The sequence below is a fragment of the Thunnus thynnus genome, chromosome 1, assembly GCF_963924715.1.
Source record: "Thunnus thynnus chromosome 1, fThuThy2.1, whole genome shotgun sequence".
In the NCBI taxonomy this organism is placed as follows: domain Eukaryota; kingdom Metazoa; phylum Chordata; class Actinopteri; order Scombriformes; family Scombridae; genus Thunnus; species Thunnus thynnus.
This window is the reverse complement of record NC_089517.1, coordinates 32,081,348-32,105,436: the sequence shown is the minus strand read 5'-3', so window position 1 is coordinate 32,105,436 and position 24,089 is coordinate 32,081,348. Positions and strand designations below refer to the sequence as shown.

General features: G+C 39.8%; 1 protein-coding gene across 1 annotated transcript in view; it reads left to right on the top strand.

Moving 5' to 3' along the window:
* Positions 1 to 24,089, top strand: part of ntrk3b (neurotrophic tyrosine kinase, receptor, type 3b) — a 180,450-nt gene that overhangs the window by 113,879 nt on the left and 42,482 nt on the right. The window contains exon 11 of the mRNA XM_067595824.1: positions 22,972 to 23,160. Within this exon, the coding sequence (XP_067451925.1) occupies positions 22,972 to 23,160 (189 nt within the window). The remainder of the gene's footprint in view (positions 1 to 22,971; positions 23,161 to 24,089) is intronic.

Sequence of the window (24,089 nt, the reverse complement as noted above, 5' to 3'; positions counted from 1 at the left end):
AGGTTAAATAGCCCTGTAAATGTAAATGTTTCATTTAGTGCAGGTTTTAAGCCACATTAAATTCAATTTCTTATGTAAGCAAGGCTAACTCTTGATTACATTTATCTGTAATTTCATCCACAATGTGGGCTGTATTCTTCTCATTTCCCGTCTAGTTTAAAAATAACTGTGCTATTCAACACAGTTGTACTGTTTCCAAATTCAGAGTTTATTGTGCAGATCATTTGGACTATCCTCAAATGTGTTCTGATCTCTATCAGTCTTAGAATACATCCCAGTAAACCAGCATGTTATAACTCCACCTGAAGATACTACAAACAGTGATTTCCTCTGGTGTATTTGTGCTGCTTTAGCATTTTTTCCAGGTTTTTCAATGTTGCATCAAGATTGTGCATGCACCTTTGGTCATCAAAATGTGACAGAAGCCCACCAAGTGAACCAACATCTGTTAGTGCCACAGAGTTTACACTTCACAGCACTTAGTATCCATTTTCATGAAAACAGGGCACATTGTATTTTATAACTGAAACATTTTTGTCACAGGAATATCTTTCCCTCCATTAAAGGCATGCCTGTTCAGCAGACATGCTTTAAAAAAAAGAAAAGAAAGAAAACACACACACATACACACACACACTCCCAGATGAACTTCTGTCTTTCAGTTCCATTTACAGTGCTTTTGATCGGTCTGACAATTCAATAGGTGCTGTAAAACTGTATTGTAGCTGTAATATTGCACTTCAGTTGCTTGGCAAAGTGTCATTATTTCTGTGTTTGGGCTTCATGGCAGCTAACTGGCAGGGAGATAAACTCCATGTAGCCCAGGGGAGCACTGTGATGATGAGCTAAATAAACAGGCTAACAGGCTAACAATGCGACAGCACATCAGAGTCTGCTGAATGCAGCATGGGGTGGAGCTGGGAGGTAAAGGAAGGGAGAGGACGAACAAGGGAGGAGAAAAGCGTGGAGAAAGGGAGGAGAGGAGGAGAGAAAATATGGGGCGGAAAGAGGAGGAGGTGGTGTTCAGGGAGCTCTGACAGGCTGGCTCAGCTGTGTTTTAGCTAATGGGTGAACTGGCTACTCTGCTGACACTCCTCTGTGACTGTTGAGATGAACATTTCACTGTAGTAGGTTCAATTCTTTTTACCCTGAGGCAGCTCTAAAACAAATTTCCTTGGTCCTGATAGATGTATGGCTTTCCATAGGTTTAAACAGCCAAGAATATTATAATTATCATTACAGTCAAGAAATATACATGAGTAAGCAAAACTGGTGTTGAAATTAACACTCAGCATTGACAATTTCATTAGAACATTACAAATTGGATTGCAAGAGTCAACAAACCGTGTAAATGACATCATATCATATGCATGATGTACAGACTGCACGTTTATTCATATCATGTTACAGAATGTTGCATATGTACAGGTCTACAGATGTGTGTTCGGCAGCATGTGTGTACACGTGTGTGAGTGCACTTGATTTAATACCACCTCCAGGGACTGAGCTCTGATTTAAGAGCATCTTCATGGCGATCGCTGCAATAGGCACTTTCTGGGTCTGTGAGAGCTGGCATCATTTAGATTTATATATTTACCCCACCCCCCCAACCCCTACACGCACACACACACACATATTTGAATGGTACATTATGTGTGCACACAAAGGCCCTGTTCACACCTGGCATTAAAATGCGTCTCAGGTGATCCGATCACAAGTGGACAGGTTTAAGTGCAAGTGTGAGCTTACCCAAGACGTATTGAGGACACATTGATCCAATCACTCAGACCACATTCAGATGTGGTCTGGGCTGCATTGTTTGGCAGTGTGTATGCAATGTCCTGGACCACAATGAAGGACCACCACTACGTGTGTGCGTGGAGAGGGAGGGGCTGAGCCACGCTCTTGGTGAAATTTTCCTTTTGCAAAAACTTAATAAAGTATACTTAAAAGGTGAAACACAGAGAGCAGAGGAGAGGAAAGAAACCTAGCGCAACCATAAGCAACAAAACGCAGTAGAGACTGTATTTATGCTATTTACCTAATTTATGTTTGCTCATTTCATTTCAGCTCAGTGTGAGAGTCTCTACTGCGTTTCAAACAGAAATGATTAGCCGTTGTGTGTTTATTTGCGTATAGAGTGGGGAAGTGAGATCTAAACAGTGGTCACTTGAGGCGCATGTGAAGATGCATTCTAATGCCAGGTGTGAAATGATGTACTTAGAGCTGTCCACTTGTGATCAGATCACCAAAGACGCATGTTAATGCCAGGTGTGAACAGGGCCAAAGAGAGAAAGGGGGAGAGAGAGACAGGATATTGTTTGTATGTGTGTGTGTTTGTGTGTGTGTGTGTGTGTGTGTCAAGTACCTTTGCTCTGTCAACAGTAAAGCACAGTTGAAGCCTATTTCCACTGAGAGAGGGGCAGCAATATGTTTTGGACCAATGCTGTGGCTAAGATAAGATCCACGCTACTGCAGCCCACAATCTGATCCTACCGCTGTGCCAGAGGGCAAAATCCAATTTCCTCTACACTGTGAGAAAAAAAATGCAAAACAAGAAAAGCAAAACATATTTTTTTAATCAATGATTAATGCTTTGTGGGAGATGACTATTTATCTTTTGCATATTCTAAGACAAAATGTAGCAGCTAATATATTGTTTGTATTCTCAGGAGGTTTTTGGCAGAATAATTGTACGATAAGGCCTGCCACATCTTTAACCTGAGCTTTTGTCTCTCCCTGGCCTTCTTCCACCAGGCCATGTTTGCCTTCTCACAACATGACATTTGGAGCGCAAATTGTCTGGCCTTTCAGGCGGCTGGACTGTCTAGCTCATACTGACAAGACAGACAAAACAGTCTCTCAGATAACTGCTCCATCCTCAATTATTAGACTTCTTTGAACTGAATGTTTCTCGGCACTGTGCATGTCTGTCATCTGCTGGAGATAAGCAGCAGGGCCCACAGTGCAGCTACGACTCTGCTGTTGATTTGCTACTGGACTTTGTCACTGTGGGTGGGGAGAAACACTTGCTCATAGGTCAGCATGAAACCCCACCCCCAAACAGTGATTATCCAATCATGGTGTGGCAACCATGACTATGCACAGCAGGACTTTTGAAGCTTTGGATTTCTCCACATGTTGAAGTGTCGATGGGGCTTTAGGAGGAAAGATACTCTGTATACAAAGGGTTTGGATGATGGTTTCTCCTGATACAAAAATACAAGAGCAAATGTGTTAGCAGTGGATGTTTGTCTGTTCTAATATAATTTGCAAATGTGGCCAACTAGCTTGTTCCCAACAGTAGTAATCCAGCATTACTTCCAAGGCCAGGGGCATTTAATGTTACATTATTTTGTGAGGCTACAGGTTACATTTAATAAAAGCCCAGTTGCTTTACAAAAGTAATACTAATCAATACTAGAACTAGAGCTAATCAATACTACTGTAACATTAAACATGCTCTTTGAAAATACAAACAAGCATAAATCTAACCTCTGTTTTGTTTGTCCAAGCATGAAAGCTAAGCAGCTAAACATAGTTATGTTAGAATGAAACAGTCTGATCTTACATCACATTCATAAGACCAGGAGTTACTATAAGACTGCAATATCAGAACAACACTTTTTCTTTATCTCTTCTACAGCACATAGATCTTCAACTGGTGAGCATACTTAGTTTTTCCCTCGGGCATACACCTTTAGCCTCAGCCTTTTAGCACAATGTCATGTGCATATTTAAGACTCTTTTACAGCATTCTCGTTTTAAAACAAGTCAGCTGGAAACCTGAAAAAGTCAGCTGCAGACATCGTTTTTAACCAACTCGTAAAGCTAATGCTTGATTAAACCTAATTACAGCTGATAAAATATGCCAGAAACATTTCAGCCAACAAAATTGATTGCGGCGCGATAGAAATGAGAAGCTGCTTTTGTCTACCTCCGTCTGCAATCAAGAACCCTTTGTTTCAAGAATTACTAAAAAATTTCAAGTAGTAAACCTGCCAGCGTTATAATTGTAAACTGCATGTGTGTCGTGTGAGAATGGAAAGCTTGACAGGCATAGCAACATTAACTAAGGGGGTGTGAAGGGTCAGTAGTTCAGTATTTTTTTATATACAATATGAGATTAGCATGTTTGTTAGTGTGGTATTCATTTTAGATAAACTCTATAATGTATTTAGGCGTGTCAAAAAACAATACCATGTAACATACACATGAAGATTGCGCAAAAAGGGAAGAAAAAACAAACAAACTTGAATTTAAATTATCTCTCTTCAGGATGCAGCCAAAGTGCATCAGTAGTTCATCAGGAATGCAGCACGGAGAGGCAGTGCTACAGCAGCACCATCTGTATGTAATCCGCTGTTGATTAGCATGTAGCGCTACTGTATCTCTCAGCTAGCCAGCCCCTCCTGTTGCCCCCAGAGTCTTAATCCTTCCTCCGCCTGTTGTGTTTCTGCTCCACTGGGGACCAATCGCGCCAATTCCACTCATCGAGCTTGATAATTAGTGACAATTGTAAAAGTAATTTACAAACTCAAGCGATGCCATTGAGCAAATGGTGCCAATTAACTAGAGATGCTAATGTGGGCAGAAATGCGGAAAAGCAGCATCCGACCTCCATTACAGTGAGAGGAGGAGGGCCAGAAAGCTGTCCTCTGTGTGTCAGGGAGAATTGTGCAGGGAGGAGAGGGGAGGGGATGCACATTGTGGGACTGAGCTTGTCACCATGCTGCAGATTAATCCCACAATATGTCGTGACCAGGGCAACAACATTTTAATATTTAACGCTATTAGCTGCACCAAGCCCTTATTTAGAGTCACCGGCACAGAGTCCAGTAGAAGAACATGGTTCAATTCCTTCATCATCAACATAACAACCATGTCAAGATAGGCTTTTTGGAAATAATACACTCATCTTGTCAGTTGAAATTAAAAGGCTGTGTGCACCAGAAAAGGTCATCACTATCTCAGCAATCTGAGATGCTGGACATTACCACAAACTGTTATTAGTGTCAGATGTTATTACGGGTTGAAAATCTTCACCACACACTGAACTTAGGAATTGAAATGTAAGATAAGAAACCACAGCAGACCTTGCCAGTAGAGTAGTTGCGTCTTAGCCCCTTGAGATCATTTATGGAATGTGAAATTGTGCTTTTTTTATAGTGTACCACTTAATATCTGCAGCCTGCAGGTTTCTTTCTTCCTTTAATTAAAGTTAAAATAGCCTGGAAACGGAAAATAAGAATCGTTAAGTTTAAAGGTTCACCCTTTGACCAGTAGATGTGTTTAAGTCTCCAGCAGGAGGTCATGAACTGAACTAAAACGTTTTCAGGCTTCTGCTGTGCAGTAGTAAGTTAACAAACTGGATAAGTTTAAGACACTATGTATGCATTTTTATGTGATCTTTCTAGTGAGGGTATCAACATGCTTTGCTGTTTGCCGTTTGCCACAGTGTATTTTTAGCCATGCTAGCTAAAAATATTATTAGATGAACTGCTATGAAATTTGTTACAAACATTCATGTCCCCTCTCAGTATGAATTGTACCTTTCGTGATCCCTTCACTTTTCATCACATTTTAATTTAATTTGTCCAGCTCTCGTTTAGCCTCAAAACTAATGACATCCACATCAGCCTCAGTTGTACTTTGTGCTTTACCATGTTCTAAGATGGTGAACATGGTAAAGATTATACCTGCTAGACATTTTCATGTTAGCATTGTCATTGTGATTCTTCTCATTTGGCAGACATGATCATGTTAGCATGTTGACATTATTTAGCTCAAAGCACTGCTGCGTCCAAGAACAGCCACAGAGCTACTAGCGTGGCTGTAGACCCTCACTCTTATTTAATGTCACTACTGGGGGGACCAAAGTCAGACAGAAGTGCTCTAATTCTGCACATATGGCTTTAAGTTTTATTTTTGTTGGATGATTATAGCTGTTTTTTAAATTATGATTTTCAAAGTTCAAACTCAATGCACTGTAACTGTGTTGCTTGTCGGTCCTCAAAGGCAATAATTTAAGAAATGGGAGAATGATTCTCTATTTTTTCCCCATCCATATAGGCCTGCTCCAGGCTTTGCCTGATTTTCCATTCTCTGTCTGGGATTTGAACTGACAAACTTTCACTCTCAAGGTTGCCTACATATCTTCTAGGCCCTCAGGAGGAGGTCTCAGGATAATGTATGCTATGAACATATAATGTAGATGACGTGGACAGATTAAATTTGGGCCTATTTGTGTTTTAGCGGAGACAATGTCTCAAAGAGGCATGTTATTTGAAGTCAAGGCCCCACTGTCTCATTATGAGTAGTGTAATTGTTGCTCAGTTCAATGCTTCCAGCTTTCCCAGACCTGAAAAAGAATTGGTAATGTGACTAATCCACTGTAAGCAGGAGGGAGCCTTCTGGTTAATGGTACAGTTTGCCCTCTGCTGAAACCCCTCTCTTCTCTTCTCCTCTCCTTGCTGTTCTCCTCTCCTCTCCTTTCCTCTCCTATCCTCTCCTCCCCTATCCTATCCAATCCTATCCTATCCTATCCTATCCTATCCTATCCTTTCCTCTCCATCTTCTCCAGGATAAAAAAAAAACAGGAGTTGTATTCCCATTCTGTCAGTCACAACCACTCTGCCTCCTAGGCCTCAGCCTCTATCAGTGTAAACAGAAGAGGGGAAGCAGTGTTTGGCGTTTTCTCCTGTCTAAAAACCTCCTTTTGGTGTCTCTTTGATCCCGGGCGCTGGAATAGTAATTGCTATCACTTATGAAACAAAATGACAAGCGCTGCCAACAGTTTAGCAATGCAAATACAAAAGAAGAGAGAACCGAGAGTAGTGGGGATAGTGGTCTATGAAGAGGAGTTGATGCAGTCATTTTGGGCTGTGTGAGGGTCCTGCGTTTGCAGCTGCATGCTTTTGATTATGTTTTGAAGGGCCATGCAATGATTTATGTATGTATAGTTCTAATACATATATTCTTTTTAAGTGGTAATCCACAGGACACATGCTTTTTTTGTCCTTTATTTTCTGCACCATTTCAAAGTAAAGCCATAGGCAGCTCTAGATGTTTTGGATAGAATCTGCCTTTTGCACAAACATGCAGAATATAGCTTTGAATATAGCTATCTTTGGAATAACAATTAACCAAGAGTCAGCCATGGCGCAGAGCCTGTGAGTGAACATTGAAAGAAATGTCTATATTGTATGAAACCCCTCCAGAAGAGCAGAGAGCCAGCCCAACTGGGAGTCGAAGTCTGGCCTTTCTGGCTTACATAAGGTGGACGTGGCCAAAGCAGTGATGGCTGGATGGTGGTTATTCAAACTGCATACAGAAAGAGAGAAATGAAGGAACTGGATAGTTCCTTTTCCCTCTTTAAAGCTGTGGAAGTGGATAAGCCTCTGGTGTTATTCACAGGCTCCCTCTGACATCCTCTGTTGATGTTTATTTAAATGGCACTCAGATCGGTGTGGAAATCGTCCCTTTGCAAATGCCCAGCAGGACACAAAACAGCTGGGCTCTGGAACGGAAACAGAGAAAGAGGGCGATAGAAATATTTCTGCAAGGACAGAAGGAAAAAAAGAAGGGAGAGAGAGAAAACTTGGGGGGTTTATGTAAAGTGAGGGATTTGTGTAAAATGTATTTTGTGTAATGAGACGCCCCAATTCTGCTCTTTGAAATAGTGTACCTGAAGCCGGAAAAATAAAAATCTCTCCTTTTGCCTGTCCCCTACGGAGCCGGCTGTTCTCGGCTTCAGCTTACACTGGGCCTATCCTCCATTTCACAAAAACACCCCAGTGCTGTATTTTCTCCAATTTAGTCATCAGGAGAGGGTGTCATTTCAGAGCTCCTGCTGGGAGATTGTTCTTTCTTCTAGGTCATTCTGACACAGTGTTAATATTGCAGCTTTCCTTTTCATAGCACTAACAAACACAGCCATCGACCCCATTGGTCATCAGAAGAACGGAAATGTCCATTCACTGAGTGAGCTGCTGCTCTCTGCTGTATTTGTTGGTGTATTTCTCCAGTTTTGAGTGGGATTTGCTGCCTCTGCTTGGAAGGTGTTGGACACCCGTTTTGCTCTTACAACATGGGAACACTGTTTTCTCAGTGTGATGAGCATCATTTGACAGTCCCCTGCCTCAGCATCCAAGCCCATTTCCAGCCAGCTCATTCACTTTATTGCCATTCGCTGATGGCAGTACTTTGAAGTGTTTGCTAAGGGAGGGTGGGGGGAGGTGTGGGGGCAGGGAAGCTTTAATTGGCTGCATTACTTGGTTTGCTTCTCCTCTTCTTTCTTGATGCCCCCAGTCACAGTGAGCCGCATTAGACGACCTACATTTTGGTCATTACACAGTTTTGCTTTACCCCCGTCCCAATCTTGATTCAGTGCAACCAGTCTTCCTCACGTCGTGTTTAGGTGTCTTCGAAGCATACCAATTCATCTCTACCAGCTACCTGCAGAATGAGTTTGGGTTGTTTGATTTGTGTATCCATGGTCTATGGTCTCCTGTGTTTACATTGACATGGATGCGTTCACATGGACTACAGGGAGAGTTAAATTTAGCAACTTCATCCCTATGCACATGACACTGATTGACAGCCCGCTGTGGGTAATGATGCGTTCCGTTTCACAACGTGTCGCCCACAGCAGTCGCCCTCAGAGAAGTTTTGATGTTTGTTTTGTTTCAAATGCCTATACGCTCTTGTACATCCAGCGCGACATCTCCCGCAGTATGTTTGGGCTGGATGAAGCATCCATGTGGAGAGAGAGGGTTAAATCAATCCTTTTAAGGCCTTGAAATTTGTGGGAACAACCTGTTGATTTGTGCCAGTGCTTATACATTGTGTTGCACTTTTTTCATCTTTGTTTTTACTGCCTCACTGACCGCATTTACACTGTAAAAAAAAAAAAAAAAAAAAAAAAAAAAAAAAAATGGTTAAATGATATAGTTAGTGGTTTAACGGTACACAAAATTCACGGTTGGTATGTACCCCAGCTTTGGGGTTATGGTACCATTTCAGGTAGAAACATTTTGGTTTGAAATTTTGAAAAATGTAAACATCCAACAATGGCTCATTGGTCATAATTATTACTGAAACAGTTTAGTTGTGCTGCAGTGGAAAAGGAAAACAACCTTTCTGTTGCTAGGAGTCAGACATCTGCTCACAGCTGACAATCTAATGATGTTGTATATAATAATATATGAAAATATTTAAAGCCATGGTAAAAGTCCATGTAATTGAAAACTGCTTAATTAAGCTGGGTTTTGTTTTATTTCTACTTAAAATGTGACTAGTGTGCTGTCCCGGCCAGGTCTCCCTCGGAAATGTATATATATACATATATGTATATATATGTGTGTGTGTATATATATATATATATATATATATATATATATATATATATATATATATATATGTGTGTGTGTGTGTGTGTGTGTGTGTGTATTCACTATGGAGATAACGGAGCATATTTCAATAATATTATTGCACTGTGTTTTTGGTCTCTTGTTTGTCATTCTGAGGGCAGCAACACTACAGGGTAACCGTGGTAACCAGGGTAACGAGGCTACCTTGGCTAAGCCAGCCAGCATACACCCATGAGCATGCTATAGCTAAGTGGTGCATTGCCAAAATGTTCTGGGTGGAACTCACATTCTAGATTTATTGTTCCACACCTTGGAGTAAGTGGATTATTGACTATTTTTGACAGTAATTGTTTGGGTGATGGAGTGTATTCTTCGTACGTCCATACCGTGATGGTTCAAGACGAATACACCTAGGTAAGAACCGGGATAAAAGTGACACTTTTCAGATAAGTGTCATTTTAGAGATAATATTAAGATAATTAAGATAATATCAAAGTTTGTTTTTTTTGTCATTGTGAATACCAGGTGCTATTTTGTACAAATGTAGAGCAACTTTAGTATAATTTGACTTTGAACAGAAGTTGCACATTATTACTTTTGACCCTGTCAGTCAGATTGAAAATAACACACAGGTGGGTTAAAAGTAACGCAACGGTATAAAATGGAATTGTTTATATTATGCCTTGTTAGTATGTAATTGCAAACATATTACGTCTTTTATCTTAATAAAAAATATCAAATTTCATTTTCAATTTCATCAAACATTTTACAACAACAGTATAGACAGTATAACTTTTAAAGAAAATTTAACTGTATAACAGTGTGAAAATACACTTTTCATTTGCCGTATTCTCTTTTTTATTCATTGTCAGAGTTGTGACAGATACACTGCTCAGTACATGCCTTGTGGGACCAGTGCAGACAAAAGAGACACTGCACCCACACTTCCCCAGGCATGGATGAGCTGAACGCCTCCCCACACACAAGACATTCCTCATCCTTGACCAGAGAAACTGTAGGTGCAGTGGTCTGATCAGAGTAGAGTCTGCTGTCAGACACACCGTGTGGCCGCATTAGCGGCGAGGCGAAAGAAACAGCTGTTACAATTGTCCCAACAATGACTCCTGACAGTTAAACCTGACTTACTTCTATACTGAAAAACTCTGACATGGCAAACTTCAGGATGTGTTAAAATACTTAATAATCTGTCAAATGATCATGACTATGACAAATGAAACAATAAACACAACTTGTCGTTCAAAAAAATTACCACTTGAATGAGTTTACTTGTCATGGTCGAAAACAGCTTTTCAGGTAAAACAGTAGTATGATGTATCTACATGATTTTTCGAGGTTCTGGTAAGTGTTGTGTGCTGTACACACTGACACAATGAGACATATCAAACTTGTATGTGCCCAAAGCAAATCACTTTGTTACTTTCATCCCATGTTACTTTCTGGCTTTCCCCTACTGTTAAACTCCTAAATATAGCCTAGAGTATACTATACTATATTATATACAATCTATACATAGAAAATGAGCTTTTAGATTTAAAAAGACATATTGAAAACAAATATCATTGACATAATTGTATTTGGTGTATTACTGTTTAAATACCTGATAAAATGAATTACATGCTTTTGATATTTCTAATCCTGGTTAACTGGTTGCAGTATGCAGTTTTTATCTGAATTACACTGAAATGTAGTGTGTACATTCATGTTATTTTTAGTGCAACTGTGCAAAAGATAACACTTTTCTTAATCTTCTTAATTGCAGTTTGTCACACATTGTATAGCACCATGCAGAAAATGATCTACATATCACCCCTACAGTGATGTAAAGACCCATTTAATAGCTGAGAAAATATCAGCATTAAAGAAGGTTTTCTAAGAAACATATACTGTATCGAGTACTTCATCCTGAATGTATCAGTTCTGTATTACATTTGAGGCATTGTGAACTCTTACTCAAAGCAACAAACCTGTGAAGAAGAGCTGTCCTTTCTCAGGGTGTAGTTGTACAGTGTTCAGGTTCAAATGAAGGGAGGTTGATGTTACAGCTAACCTTGGCTATGCGCCCTGCATGGCTGCCCCTGTAAGCCATCAGTCTGCTGGGAGTCTGACTGAAATATTAAAGAGCCTGTCTGCTTGCCCGGTGTAGCACCTCACCACAGAGCAGCCACTGTATATAGTGTAGTGTAGTAGATGTCATAGCTAGATATGTAATGGATAGAGAACGAGTAGAAGATTATTCTCAGTTTAATTGACACTCATATTGCTATCAGTCCTTTGATATATTTATCCATCTATGTATGTATTCATGAGTGACATGACCTGCCTGTGGTGCATAATATTTGTTGCTGACAGAGGACTGAACTAAAAAACTGTGTAGGTATAAATCTATCCTGTTATTATGAATATGACACCCTTGCAGCAGTAAAAAATAGATGGAAGTCACCTCTCCCTGTCGTAGATCACTTTACAGCACACCAGACCCCATGAGTGGCAGCTCTGATTTTGTTCATCCCGGTACATGCCTATATTGGTTGATTGGTGGTCTGTACTGCTGCAAAGTCATATTTACACATTTCATGAACAGCCCAGTATCCAAAAGAATTACGTCCATATTGGACCATTCTTCATCTCACAACTTACCAATGCCATGTCAAATGCCAACGTCCTGTGCCAAGGCAGGAAATAGTGTGCCCTGTATGTAGAGAGGTGGAAAAATAAGGGAGTGAAAGTTGTAGATTTAAATGCAGGAGACCAAAGTTCACAGCCTTCAGACTGTGTATTCACGTTGGCTTCTTTCAATCATTCACCAATCATACTTTATTTGCCATAACCACAGATATCGTAGAAAGCTAGAATTTTAAAATCGTTTGACAAGTTGGGGTATATGTACACTACTGGGAAATATACAACAGAAAGAGAATGTGTGTAATCAACCCAGTCTCAAAAATTATGTTTATATACACTTCTTGGTTTTACTTCCCTGACAACATTTTTTCAAGTGATGGAAGAGCTACATTTGTGTACCGTTAGAAATTCATTGTAAGTTTGTTCAGGGTGACTGGTGGGCATAGAAAGTGCAGGAGACTAGCTTTGCATCCTGGAGTCCCATGTGTTGTCAGGTGTTGTAATGGCAACAAAAAGGTTAATGTTAGCAAAGGATTGTGGTTTTGGTTAAATGTTAGTAAAGTAAAGATCTTTCACTGACCTTGACCCTGCGCTGTGATAATCTAAATATAACCATAAAAAGTAGTAGTAGTTCTCATGCTTTTGTTGCTATGAGCCAATGTTGTAGGAAAACAAATTAAATATGTTGTAAGTGCTTATATGCTCAGTATCAACCTTTTGTGACTTTACAAATATGGTAATTAATAACTTATATTCATTATGCTGCAGAAAATGTCATTCTGGTGGCACAATGTTTCTGGTAAAACATCAACAATAAGCAAATGAGTTGTGTATAAATGTAATTTCTAGGAGACAGGATTGGTTGTAATACTTTTCAATCAAGTAGTTGTTTATTTCATAATGAATAAATACAATCCGTTTGCACAAAGGTTCATATGCCAAGCTCAGTGTCTGTCTCTGATAGCCTTTCACAGCTACATCACACTCCTGTCCCTTTATGTTCTCATCACTGTAACAGCAGCTTCTATACAAAGCAGAGGTGATGTCCAGTAGTTATGCAATACTGTATATGGCATTAGGCAGAGGAGTGTGAAGGTTGATTTAAGTTCATGTGTCTCGGTTAGATGTGTAATTATAATGACTCCATACACACGTGTGCAGGCGCACACACATACATACACACCGCCTCATCCTCCTGCTTCTTTCCCTTTTACGCCTCCCAGGCTAACAAATCTGTTTGGTCCTGAACCCTCCAACAGAGGGAGGCAGTTGTGAGAGAATTGAAGCAGAAATCAAGACCCCCGGGGCTGGAAACAAGAAAGAGGAAGAGAAAGAGGCAGGGACAAAGAGATACAGTAGAGAGAGATGAAATAAATGATGGAACCCTTTTTAAAACTGCTTTTGAGTCATGATGAAACAGCAGTTGCTCAAGTAAAACATGCTGATGGAGGAATTTAGGTTTTGATCAATTGCTTTTTGCTGTCATTCTGGAGGCATTTTATTTGCACATCATTATTGGTATGATTGCTAGTATTTTCACTCACTTTGGCAACAAGTACAACATCCTGACAACAAATGGCTAGTGAGCAGGAATAAAGTAATCAGGGACATGTGGAGAGAAAACCCAGGAACATGAGCACATGCAGAGAAAGTGAAAAAGGGTGCAACAAGAGGAAAAAGGAGAACACTGACACCTGATTGATTGATACCCTGCAGTGGGTCAGTGATTGAATACTGTGTGTTTCTGTGTAACTGAACCTGAGTGAATGTTAAGGGAGTACGACCTGAATGTACTTAAGTGCAGAAAACGTAGTTAACAATGACCCTAATGTGCTTCCTCCAATTCATTTTAAGCCCACATAGAGCACTTGCCTCTGTTACCTTTACCAGCTTGGAAAATCTCTGATTAAAAATGAATCAGCTTTTCACTGGTGTATTCTAAACTTCCATTGCCTTGTTCACTTTAGCATTACAAGAGTCTCATGTTACTCTCCTGGGACAGCAGCTTTTTAGCCACGCAAGAGGGATGGCGATGCCACTCTGGCGGTCAGTCAGTCTACCACTTTGGTTCAGACTGAAATATCTCTTCAACTATTGGATGGATTGCTGCTGAATTTGGCACAGGCATTCACTGTCACCAGAGGATGAAGCCTACTGACTTTGACGATCCCATGGTTTTTCCTCTAGAACCACCATGGGATTTGATTTTTAGTGAAATGCTTCCACAACCATTGGATTTCTTGCCACTAAATTTGGTACAGATCTCCATACACTTTTCTTCTAGGCCCTTGTCCACTTGTTCACTTGTCCAGTGGACTATCTAAACATGTATGTAATGGATTGACACAACATTTGGTGAAGACATTGATGGTTGGTGGTTGATGGTTGGCTACCATGAGGTTGACATTTGTAGTTTTGGGCAAGATGTGTCAACAACTTAGTGATATTGGATGAATTGTCACAAAAAAATCTTTAAAAAAAATCTGAACTTGTCTAGGACTACATTCCCACCAGCCTCAGCTGTTCTTTGTATTTAGTGCTAATTAGCAAATGCATGCTAACATGCAACTAAACTAAGACGATGAACATAGTAAACATTATACCTGCTAAACATCAGTATGTTAGCATGCAGACGTTAGCATTTTGCTCAAATCACCACTGTGCACAGCCTCACAGAGCAGCTAGCGTGGCTGTACAGTGAAGAGATCACTGTTCCTCAGGTCCTATTTGGTCAAATCAGAATTTTATAGAGACACACTGGTTTGGGTCCTTCTGTTTTCAGCTACCTTTTTAGCTACTCAGCTACACTCATGTGTATACTGTGTGTCTGTGTGCAGTGAACTGTTCATGTTCCATGTGCAGACTGAAAAATGTTTTTCTCTTGGGAGCACAATGAAGTAGCTGCCTGTCTAGCTACCCAGCCAGCTATAAATATTTATAAATAGGGAATCATTCAGGTTCAATGCTGCCTTTGAACTGATTCATTCCAGTTTGGTGATATATGTCTATTAAGTAAAGCCTTAGCCAAATATTCACCACATTTTATCTCAATTTATCACAGTGAACGGATTATATGTTATCAGCCCCAGTGACTAATAAGTTACCTCTCTACTAACCCCCACCACTGCTAAAACACTTGTTGCCTCCCAGTACGATGGTGGGACACATTAGCATGCAGAGGCTTCACTCGTAGCACTGATATGCACAATCATCAAGCCGTTTTGTGGGCTGCAGTGGCTGAATGTGGCTCTCGGTCTCCTCTGTGATTTACATGCAAACCCTGCCAGATGCTCGACATTGGGGAATCGTTTCATATTCTAATGCCATGACAAGAAATATAGCCCTTGAGCATTTGGCTGCTGCTGTGCATATGCTTGTACAGTATGTGTGTATGCATGTGCTGTTGCCTTTACTGCTGAGTTTATGATGCAAACTAGTTTCTGTAACAATGTCACCACAAGCTTTTTATTTGGCCTCTCTGATTATATTTCCCTGAGAGAAGAATGAAATCCTAAACAGAGTGAAGACTTGTACAGCTCTGAATAAATTCTCTGATTGCTATATGTTTTGTTTTCAATTTGTGTTTGGGCGCATAACAGGTAATAAAATGTGGGTCCTGGTTTTGGTAAAGATCCTGACGCTGTCATTGTCATAAATCAAAAAATAGAGCTGGGACAGCTCGGCTGTTGGATGATGTCGTTTTCCATCACTTTTCAGACTTGTGTAAAATTGCTTCGTCTGTCTTCAGGGAGCTTACAGGGTAATGTGTTGTCAAAGATATAAAAGCTGATAGGGCACTGTGGGAACAGAGTCAGAATAACAATCTCAGTGTTTTGTTTTATTATCATTCTGAACATCAAGACCACAGATATACAGCAGCACAAACTGTAATTGCTTCAGTGCTGTGTCATTGCAGATAATGTTCTGCGTGGTGTAGATGCTTGATTTTAGAGGACATACAAGTGGCTTCAGATAGAATGACTGATAGGTTCACAGCAGATTTCAAATACGTGTTTATTTCTGTCTCGACTGCAGTCCTTACCCTCAGTGTTCGCCATTGTTTATACCACAATAAAGAGAGAGCACATTGAGCTGTGCGGGGTGACTGTAAATTGTCGATAGCCTATATTGCAGAGGACCATAAATATCAGCTGTCCTATAGCGCTCAGTATTTGCCACGGTTGGTCGCCATTAACTGAAGAGGACACGGAATACAGTCAAGGAGTGTTTCACTGTAGAGACTGCTATTTGGATAAACGTGAGAAAGGGGGTTAGCGTGGGTTTGCCGCTGGCCTGCATTGCTGTCACATGTTCACTTTGCTCATCTCTGAGTGGGGGGTTGAGTGAGCAGGTTGAGGCCATTTGTCAGGAAAGCTATTTACATGTCTTCTTTGGTGCGGTGAGGGGAGTTGTCATCTGAGCTTTGCACATAACCTCAAGGCGTCTTCACACGATAGTGGCATTTGGCAATTAACTGGCCTTATTATAGCACTAATGCTACCCTCACTGTGTGTATATGCACAGTGTCTGCTACTAAACTAGCAGCCGCAGCATCATAATGGTTCTCAGTATTCATGTGAGGCGACTATTTATATACGTATTTACACCAGGGATCTCATTTTAAGGTTCTTGCTTGGAAGTGTTGGCTTAGCAATTCCGTCCACTCGAAGAGGCTGGTGTTAAGAAGTCACATTAGACATTTGCTTATTTCAATTAATGTTGAAGGTCAACCACATTGCTGAAAGACAAATGATCACCTCTGATATATTTATGAAAAGAGCAGATATGACAGTTTGGGTCCCATCGTCTTTCCTCACTCACAAGCATGATGTTTGCCTTGATTTCACTATTTTCGACCCCTCCCCCATATGAATTTAATTCATTTCACATCCATCATTAACTAGAAGAGCCTTGCCTCAGTAAGTTATCCTTCCTGTGTTCTCTTGTTCAATTTTACATGTCCTCAAGTTAATTCCACTCCTAATTAACTACCTTTGAAAGGAATCTGTGCAATAATTACCACAAGGAGGTGAACGGAAGCAATCACACTTTGCACAATTTATTCCAGACCACAGGGAAAACCCTACAGAGTCACTCGCTGCCTCATTTTTTTGTCCTGAGAATCACCTTCAGCTTTCACTTTTGAAGCAGAGACACAAACAATCAAGGGGCTCCCCTGCTGTTTTTTTTTGTCTGGTCTGGTGTATTTTCAGAAATAATTATTCTAATAAAAACAATTGTGAAAAGAGAAATAAGAGCTTGAATAGAGAAACTGTGCAGGTGAGACCGGAACAGCCCACAGGGTGTTGTAAAAAAAATAGGTCCTGCAGCAGAGAAAGAGGAGGAAGAATTAGGAGCAGACGTATAATGACATCTAATGTCACCAATGAAGAGAGTATCACAAATCTGTCCAATATCACAAATCACAAATTTGCCTCAGGGGCTCTACAGTAATACAACATCCTCTGTCCTTAGACCCTTCCACACAACAGCAGGCACAGTCATATGTTGGCTACCACACAGAGAAGTTGGACATGTGCAGTTCTTCCAAAAGCTCACTGTAGCTGGTTCCTATTGCTCCATTACTCCCTTGCAAATATGAAAAATAATCAGCAGATTATAAAAAAGTCTTGTATTGTAGACAATCGTGCTCAGCACTAATCATTTGCATTAGCAGTAACTTAATATTGCTTTGATGTGGTGAAAAAGAGCGAACAGTAAACAGTGAGGCTGTGATTAATTCGATCAAAAACGAGATTGTATTTCAAGAAAATATTAAGGATTATACATTTTAATCCCTAGAAAAGTCCCATTCCAACAGTGTGTTAGTCCATATCAATACTTCCCAATAGTTCCCTGTGCTGTCTGTGGCACTCAACCTTAAGCCTCTAATTTGTACACTGATTACTTTAGAGAGGGAATTAGAGGATCCTAACCAGATTTTATTGTCCAAAACCAAAAACTGAAGGAAAAAAAAACACACATCAAAACACAGATCAAAATCAAGAGTCTGAAAAAGCTTAACGTTGAATCTGTTTCATATATTTTTAGAAAGAATAAATAAATAAAAAAAAAAAAATCATATAAAATCTTTGGCATTTTATAGCTACATGATAAATTGCAACTGTGGAAGTTAGCGTGACACACACACACACACACACACACACACACACACATAAAAATAGTCACAATGAAAAAGGAAAATAACTGCAGCAGTAGCACTCATTTCCTTTCAAATGCAAGTGTTAAAATTGCAGCAGCTGTTATTTTCTTTGCTTTTAGGTGGCAACATTAAGATGAAATTAGCTAAAGTTTTAAATCACGGCTGCTATTACTTATCTTTCCTATAGGTGGTGCAGGTGAGCGTGTCTGCATTGACCAAACAGTGGCTCATCTGTAGCCTGCTAACATAAAAGTGTGAGTTTGGGAGGTTCCATGAGGCCGTGAGGTGCATGTGTGTGGTAGGGGTGTTTTTTTAGAGAAATAAAAAGGTTGTCTTTCACACTTGCAGGGAGTTTTTTTAGCTTTGTTTAAAAGCTTTTGGTTTTAATTCAGTGTGATTACGCTTATAAGCCTAGAGATAAAAGTCAGCATGTGTCTGAAAGGTGGCTAGCTCAAAGGTTCGATTGCTCTTTCAATCCATCACAGAGGCCTGGTGCAGCACTTTGACAATAGCTTAATGAATGAGTCTATTTTAAAACCCAGGAGGGGAAGGCTGCGCTGTCTCTGCTCCTGTAGAGTAAATTAGATTGACTTCTAAACTCTGAGAAACAGATGATGCAAATGTCACACTTGATCAATTGATTTGGCTGAATTAGCTAATGCACCTGAGAACTGCACCTTACATAAACATAAAACATTTGCTGGAACGCCATGAGCTGGGATTGCAGACCGTTACAGTGAAGGAACATTGAGTGATGCCGACTAGAGTGACATGTCTGCCAAAGCATCATGGAGGAATTTCAGCAGGAGTGACATATTGCCTACAGAAAAGTAGGAGGATGCCGGCTGGAGAAGCATATTAACTGGCAAAACATAGACGAATGTGAGCAATGAGATTTAACTAATCTTCAAACGATGGTATGCCACAGTGATCTAGGCCTTTTCCAGAAGGGAACACCGGACACACAGGTGTCTATTACTCTGTGTGTTAAATGAAGGATTTCTTTCTCTGTAGTCCCATGTCCTTTGATGATCAATTACATGCTTGCCAAATTGTGTGTCAGATGCAGCTGCATATGAAGGAAACAGTCTGCATAAATTCTCTTTCCAAGCATTTGTTGAAGTATTTCATGGGCAGAGATCAGGGTGGGTCTTAAATTTCATGATTTGGATCAGTTCCATGATAAAAGTTGTTGCTTTGAGTTATTTTGACTCATCAGTTTGTGCTCTATTCACTCTTAAGATGCTGATTACTCGCTTTGTCAGAAGTATTGCTTTTGAGTTGAGTTTAGATGCAGTAAAAAAAAAAGTACAGACAAATGATCTTCAGTGGGTGTCAAGGTATGTCCACTGGATTTGGCTGTGAAAAGCTCTGGCTCCATCGCAGCTCCATTGCAATTCCAATGTCCACTGGAAATGTTTGAGAAGTGGAGTATCTATTCTCCAGCAACCACATTTCTAATAAAGTTTAGAGTTGTTTTGCTGACATTTTTTGTGTTTTACGAGTATATTTTGTACATATGTACAGCTCATTTAGATGGGACAGAAACCTATTTTTGCCTCTTTCTTTCCCTGTCACCACTCAATTTAAATGTCAATATAGCTGATCACTTCTGTTATCATTATTAAATTTTTTTCATCTGAATAATTTTTTCAGATGACGTCACAATCATAAAACAATGTTTTATCAACATGGCAGTGCAGCATCTTGGAAATGACTGCTGGTTAACAGATCACTGTTCACAAATTACTGTTTCATTCTTATTCTGTTGTCTGACAACAGACAGAGAAAAATGTGTAAAACAACTAAATTGTGCATTTGGCTGCATTAAAACGCAGTACGTGATCACAGCTGAGAATGTCTGTCTCTCTGTCCTTCATTCTCTTGGTTTTTTCTCTTCTCACTCACCAGTTACATTATTGTGTAAGTGTTAAGATAAAGTGAATAACAACTGAAATCATTAATATATATATATACATATATATATATATATATATATATATATATATATATATATATATATATATATATATATATATATGTATATATATATATATATATATATATATATAAAATATTCATCACAAGTCAACTGCCAATTACTATCTGCATTTATGTGCACTCACAAGTGTTTTCAGGGATGCGAGCGGCTCCAGAAAAAAAAAAAAGACCTAAAGATAGTGGAGTGGAGAAAAGAGTACAAGTGAGACACATGTTAGTTAGAATTTGTCTAATCTGATTTCAAGGTAGATGCGACATTGTTTACATCTTATCATCACACCTTTTGTGTCAAAGACTGTAATATTTACAGGAATAGAAATATTCGAGCTAGAAGTTCACCCAAAGCTCAGCTATATGATCGTTATCCAAATTCTGAATCAGTAAAGTTTAAAATGGGTCTTTGACAGGTCAGAGTGTATGGCTGAATTTGCCTGCTGTATGAACCATATACTAAAAATTGAAGGGGATGAGACATGAAAAGAAATAGACTAAAGTTGGTTCATTTCATTTTCCACTTCTCTTGAATAAATCAAACTTGCTTTAATGGAGAGAAACTTTACTCTCAGATTGACGTTTCGGGGTAAAATGTCCAGTCTTGAATTCCATTCTGTGCACAGGCAACGTCTTAGATGACAAAAACTCTCTCAGAAGCCGTTGGGCCTTTTCATCACTCACACTAACATAAATGCAATTTTTAGGATGTTCTCAAGTCAAGAAGTCCAATTTCCCTTCACTCCTCAGAAAACCGTCATCTCCCAAGAAATCAAGAGGTAGTTTTTTGTGTCGTTTTTGAGCGCTGTGGTTTGGAGCGAAGCCAGGCGCTCCCTGAGGCCTCATCGATCTGGCACTGGAGTCTGATCAGATGGCTTTTCATTCCATTTCATATATTGTATTAAAAGACGGAGTATAATATAGGATCCTTTTGAGGAATCTTGTTTCAGTTTTTAAAGACTTCAGCCATGACTCAGCATGATATTCTGTGCAATGATTTTATTTCAAGTATAGTGGTGTTTGAAGCTGTATTTTCTAGTATACTGCGCATATATCTTTGTATGCTTTCCGAGTAGTGGAGGGTCAGAGGCATCAGCAGAGATTTAGAGCTGCAGTGTGCCAGTCGTCCCCAGTGGTTGGGCAGGCAGTCGCCCGGCGTGGACCTGTGCTCTGCTGTGCACATCTTTCCAATAAAGCAGGTGCTCAGGTATGAAAGCACTGCATAACGGCAAATGTTGTAAATAAATTGCTGCTCACATGTGTCACTTCATCACGCCCCACCTCCACCCACCCCACTGCGGCTGAGGGTCTATAATTTGATATGACTGGGTCTTGATTACTATTTACTGTGTTGTCAAGGTGAGGGAGAGACTCAGCTTTGTGAGTAAACAGATTCCCTGTCACTGCTTCACTGAATCAGCTACTGTTGGCTGTTGACTTTATATCCGCTTGCTACTGTATTTCCCATCTCTCTCGTCGTGCTTTCATCCCCTCTGAAGATTGCAGTTGTCAGGGCTCTGTGTTGCTTTTGACACAGCAGTGATAAAACTGCAAACTGGATCACACTGGCTGACAGTAAATCATGTCAGGGACTTTTTGAATTTTGATTAGAGAAAGGAATTTATGGTGGTTATTGACAGGTACGTGTTGTACGACACCATAAATTCAACCAGCAGAGACTCCAGCCTCACTGCTCGGGGAATGTCTATATTGATAATGATTTAAATATATGCTGATATTTGAATGTGGGTGGGTGTATTAATGAATTCATGACTCAATCAATATTTTTTATCGGTTGGATGGCTGAGAGTTTTGGTTCAAGAAACACACCGAATGTGTGTTTCACCATTTCATCACTTTCACACTTTCCTGTACCCAGCCTAGTTTCTTATGTGATTTTTTTATACATGAAGTTATTTTAGTGCATTTTAATTTTTAATATGTTGAAAGGTTTGATGATACCAACTGTCAATTCAATTAGATATAAATTAATCAGTGTTTCTACTTAACAATTGCTGGTCAGTTGGGGTGTTAGATCTCATATTATTGTGCATTTAACCATGGAACTACTTTATTTTAGTAAATATGTTTTGTATATTTTCTTGTTATTTCCATAATTTTGTTATGGTTTATGTGCAGGCAACTGTACTGTATATTCAACTTGAAAATGTTTTATTGCTTCACATCCATATCTTGATACTAAATTTCACGTATCATTGGGTCAATCAGATAGAAAGATGAAGTCATTTGCAGTACATAAGTGTGAAAGTGCAAAAAATATTTCACGTTTACATCCGCTGTAACTGCCACTATGATGATACCTCATGCATTTGTATTTATTTCCATTATCAAGTATGTTATCATATGCAACAATGACACTGATCAACAGCATTAAAAGGCAAGCTTAACCTGAGCTCCATGTTCACACTTTGAACTGTAAAATAACTTATCTAGAGCTGCAATGATTAGTCGATTAATTGATTAGTCAATTGTCAGAAAATTAATCAGAAACTATTTTGATAATCGCTTAATCTTAAAGCAAAAATGTTTGCTGAATGTTGAAATGTTTGATGCTTTTTTGTCACACATGATATTAAACTGAATATCTTTGGGTTTTGGACTGTTTGTCAAATAAAACAAAACATTTGTAGACATCACCATGGACTAAAGGAAATTGTCTATTTTCTTACATTTTAATGACCAAACCATTAATCCATTAATCGAGACAATAATCATCAGATAATTGATAATGAAAATAATCAGTAGTTGCAGCCCTAAGCTCGTTCTTCTGTCTCCTTCCAGGTCCAGTAGCTGTGATCAGTGGAGAGGAAGACTCTGCCAGCCCTCTTCATCATGTCAACCATGGGATTATTACCCCCTGTACTCTGGACGCGGGCCCTGATGCAGTTGTCATAGGGATGACTCGCATTCCTGTGGTGGAGAATCCCCAGTACTTCAGACATGGACACAACTGCAACAAGCCAACCACCCGTAAGTACATGTAATGTTTCAATCATTTTGGGGGTGCTTTATAACGGTGGTAATGTATCCCTCATTACCATTGGTGACAATACACATGACCTTCCTTTATGGATATATAAATGGATCAGTGTTGTTCAAGTATGGGGCCGAGCATAATAAAACTGTATGAACTCATTGTACTGTCAGACGCTTCATGAAAGAAACACAAACCCCCTGCCAAGTGTTATGTAGTGTAAAGAAAAGTGTAGCGTCTGGTCAGAGATATCTAATAACACCATGTTCAGCGTTGCATCTCCATTGTAATTTTCTGTTTATCTTTACAATAAGAAGTGCCGGGGCCCTCGGGGCTATCGTATAATTTAGTGTCATCTACAGAGTTAGTGTGATCATATGGTGTTAGCATCTGGTGGCACAGTTCCAGTCGCCTCATACAGGATCTGTTTAGACAAAAGCAGCCTTCTGCATAGCAGCTTCTGGTGTTCAGACAGCCCCCTCCCCACCTCCCTCACTCTCCCTCGGGACTCATGTCCCAGGTTGGGGAAAGACAAGACCACTTTAAGGCCCAATTACTCACAATTACATCAACTGCTCAAGAGAATCAGCAGAAAACAACTCTGCCAGCAGCCAGCCGCAGCCTGGCGCCTGCTGCTTCCCTTCCAGATGATACCAGTCAAACCAAACGGCTGTAGTCATAGAGAGGACTCTTTTCCTGTCTCACACTAGATCAGGCATTTCCCTGCTCTCTCACTCCTGTGCAGCTCAAATATGCATTGTTTACATGTTGGCTTGCTCTCAAAATGGCCGTTGGTCAGGCTACAGAAGTTGACTTCTGAGTGGGAGCCAATGAGAAGAAAGGAAATCCCATTTAGATGTGATAAATAAATGACAGGTCTTATGTATTATGAATTGCATGAATTGTTAATGGCCAGACGGTGACT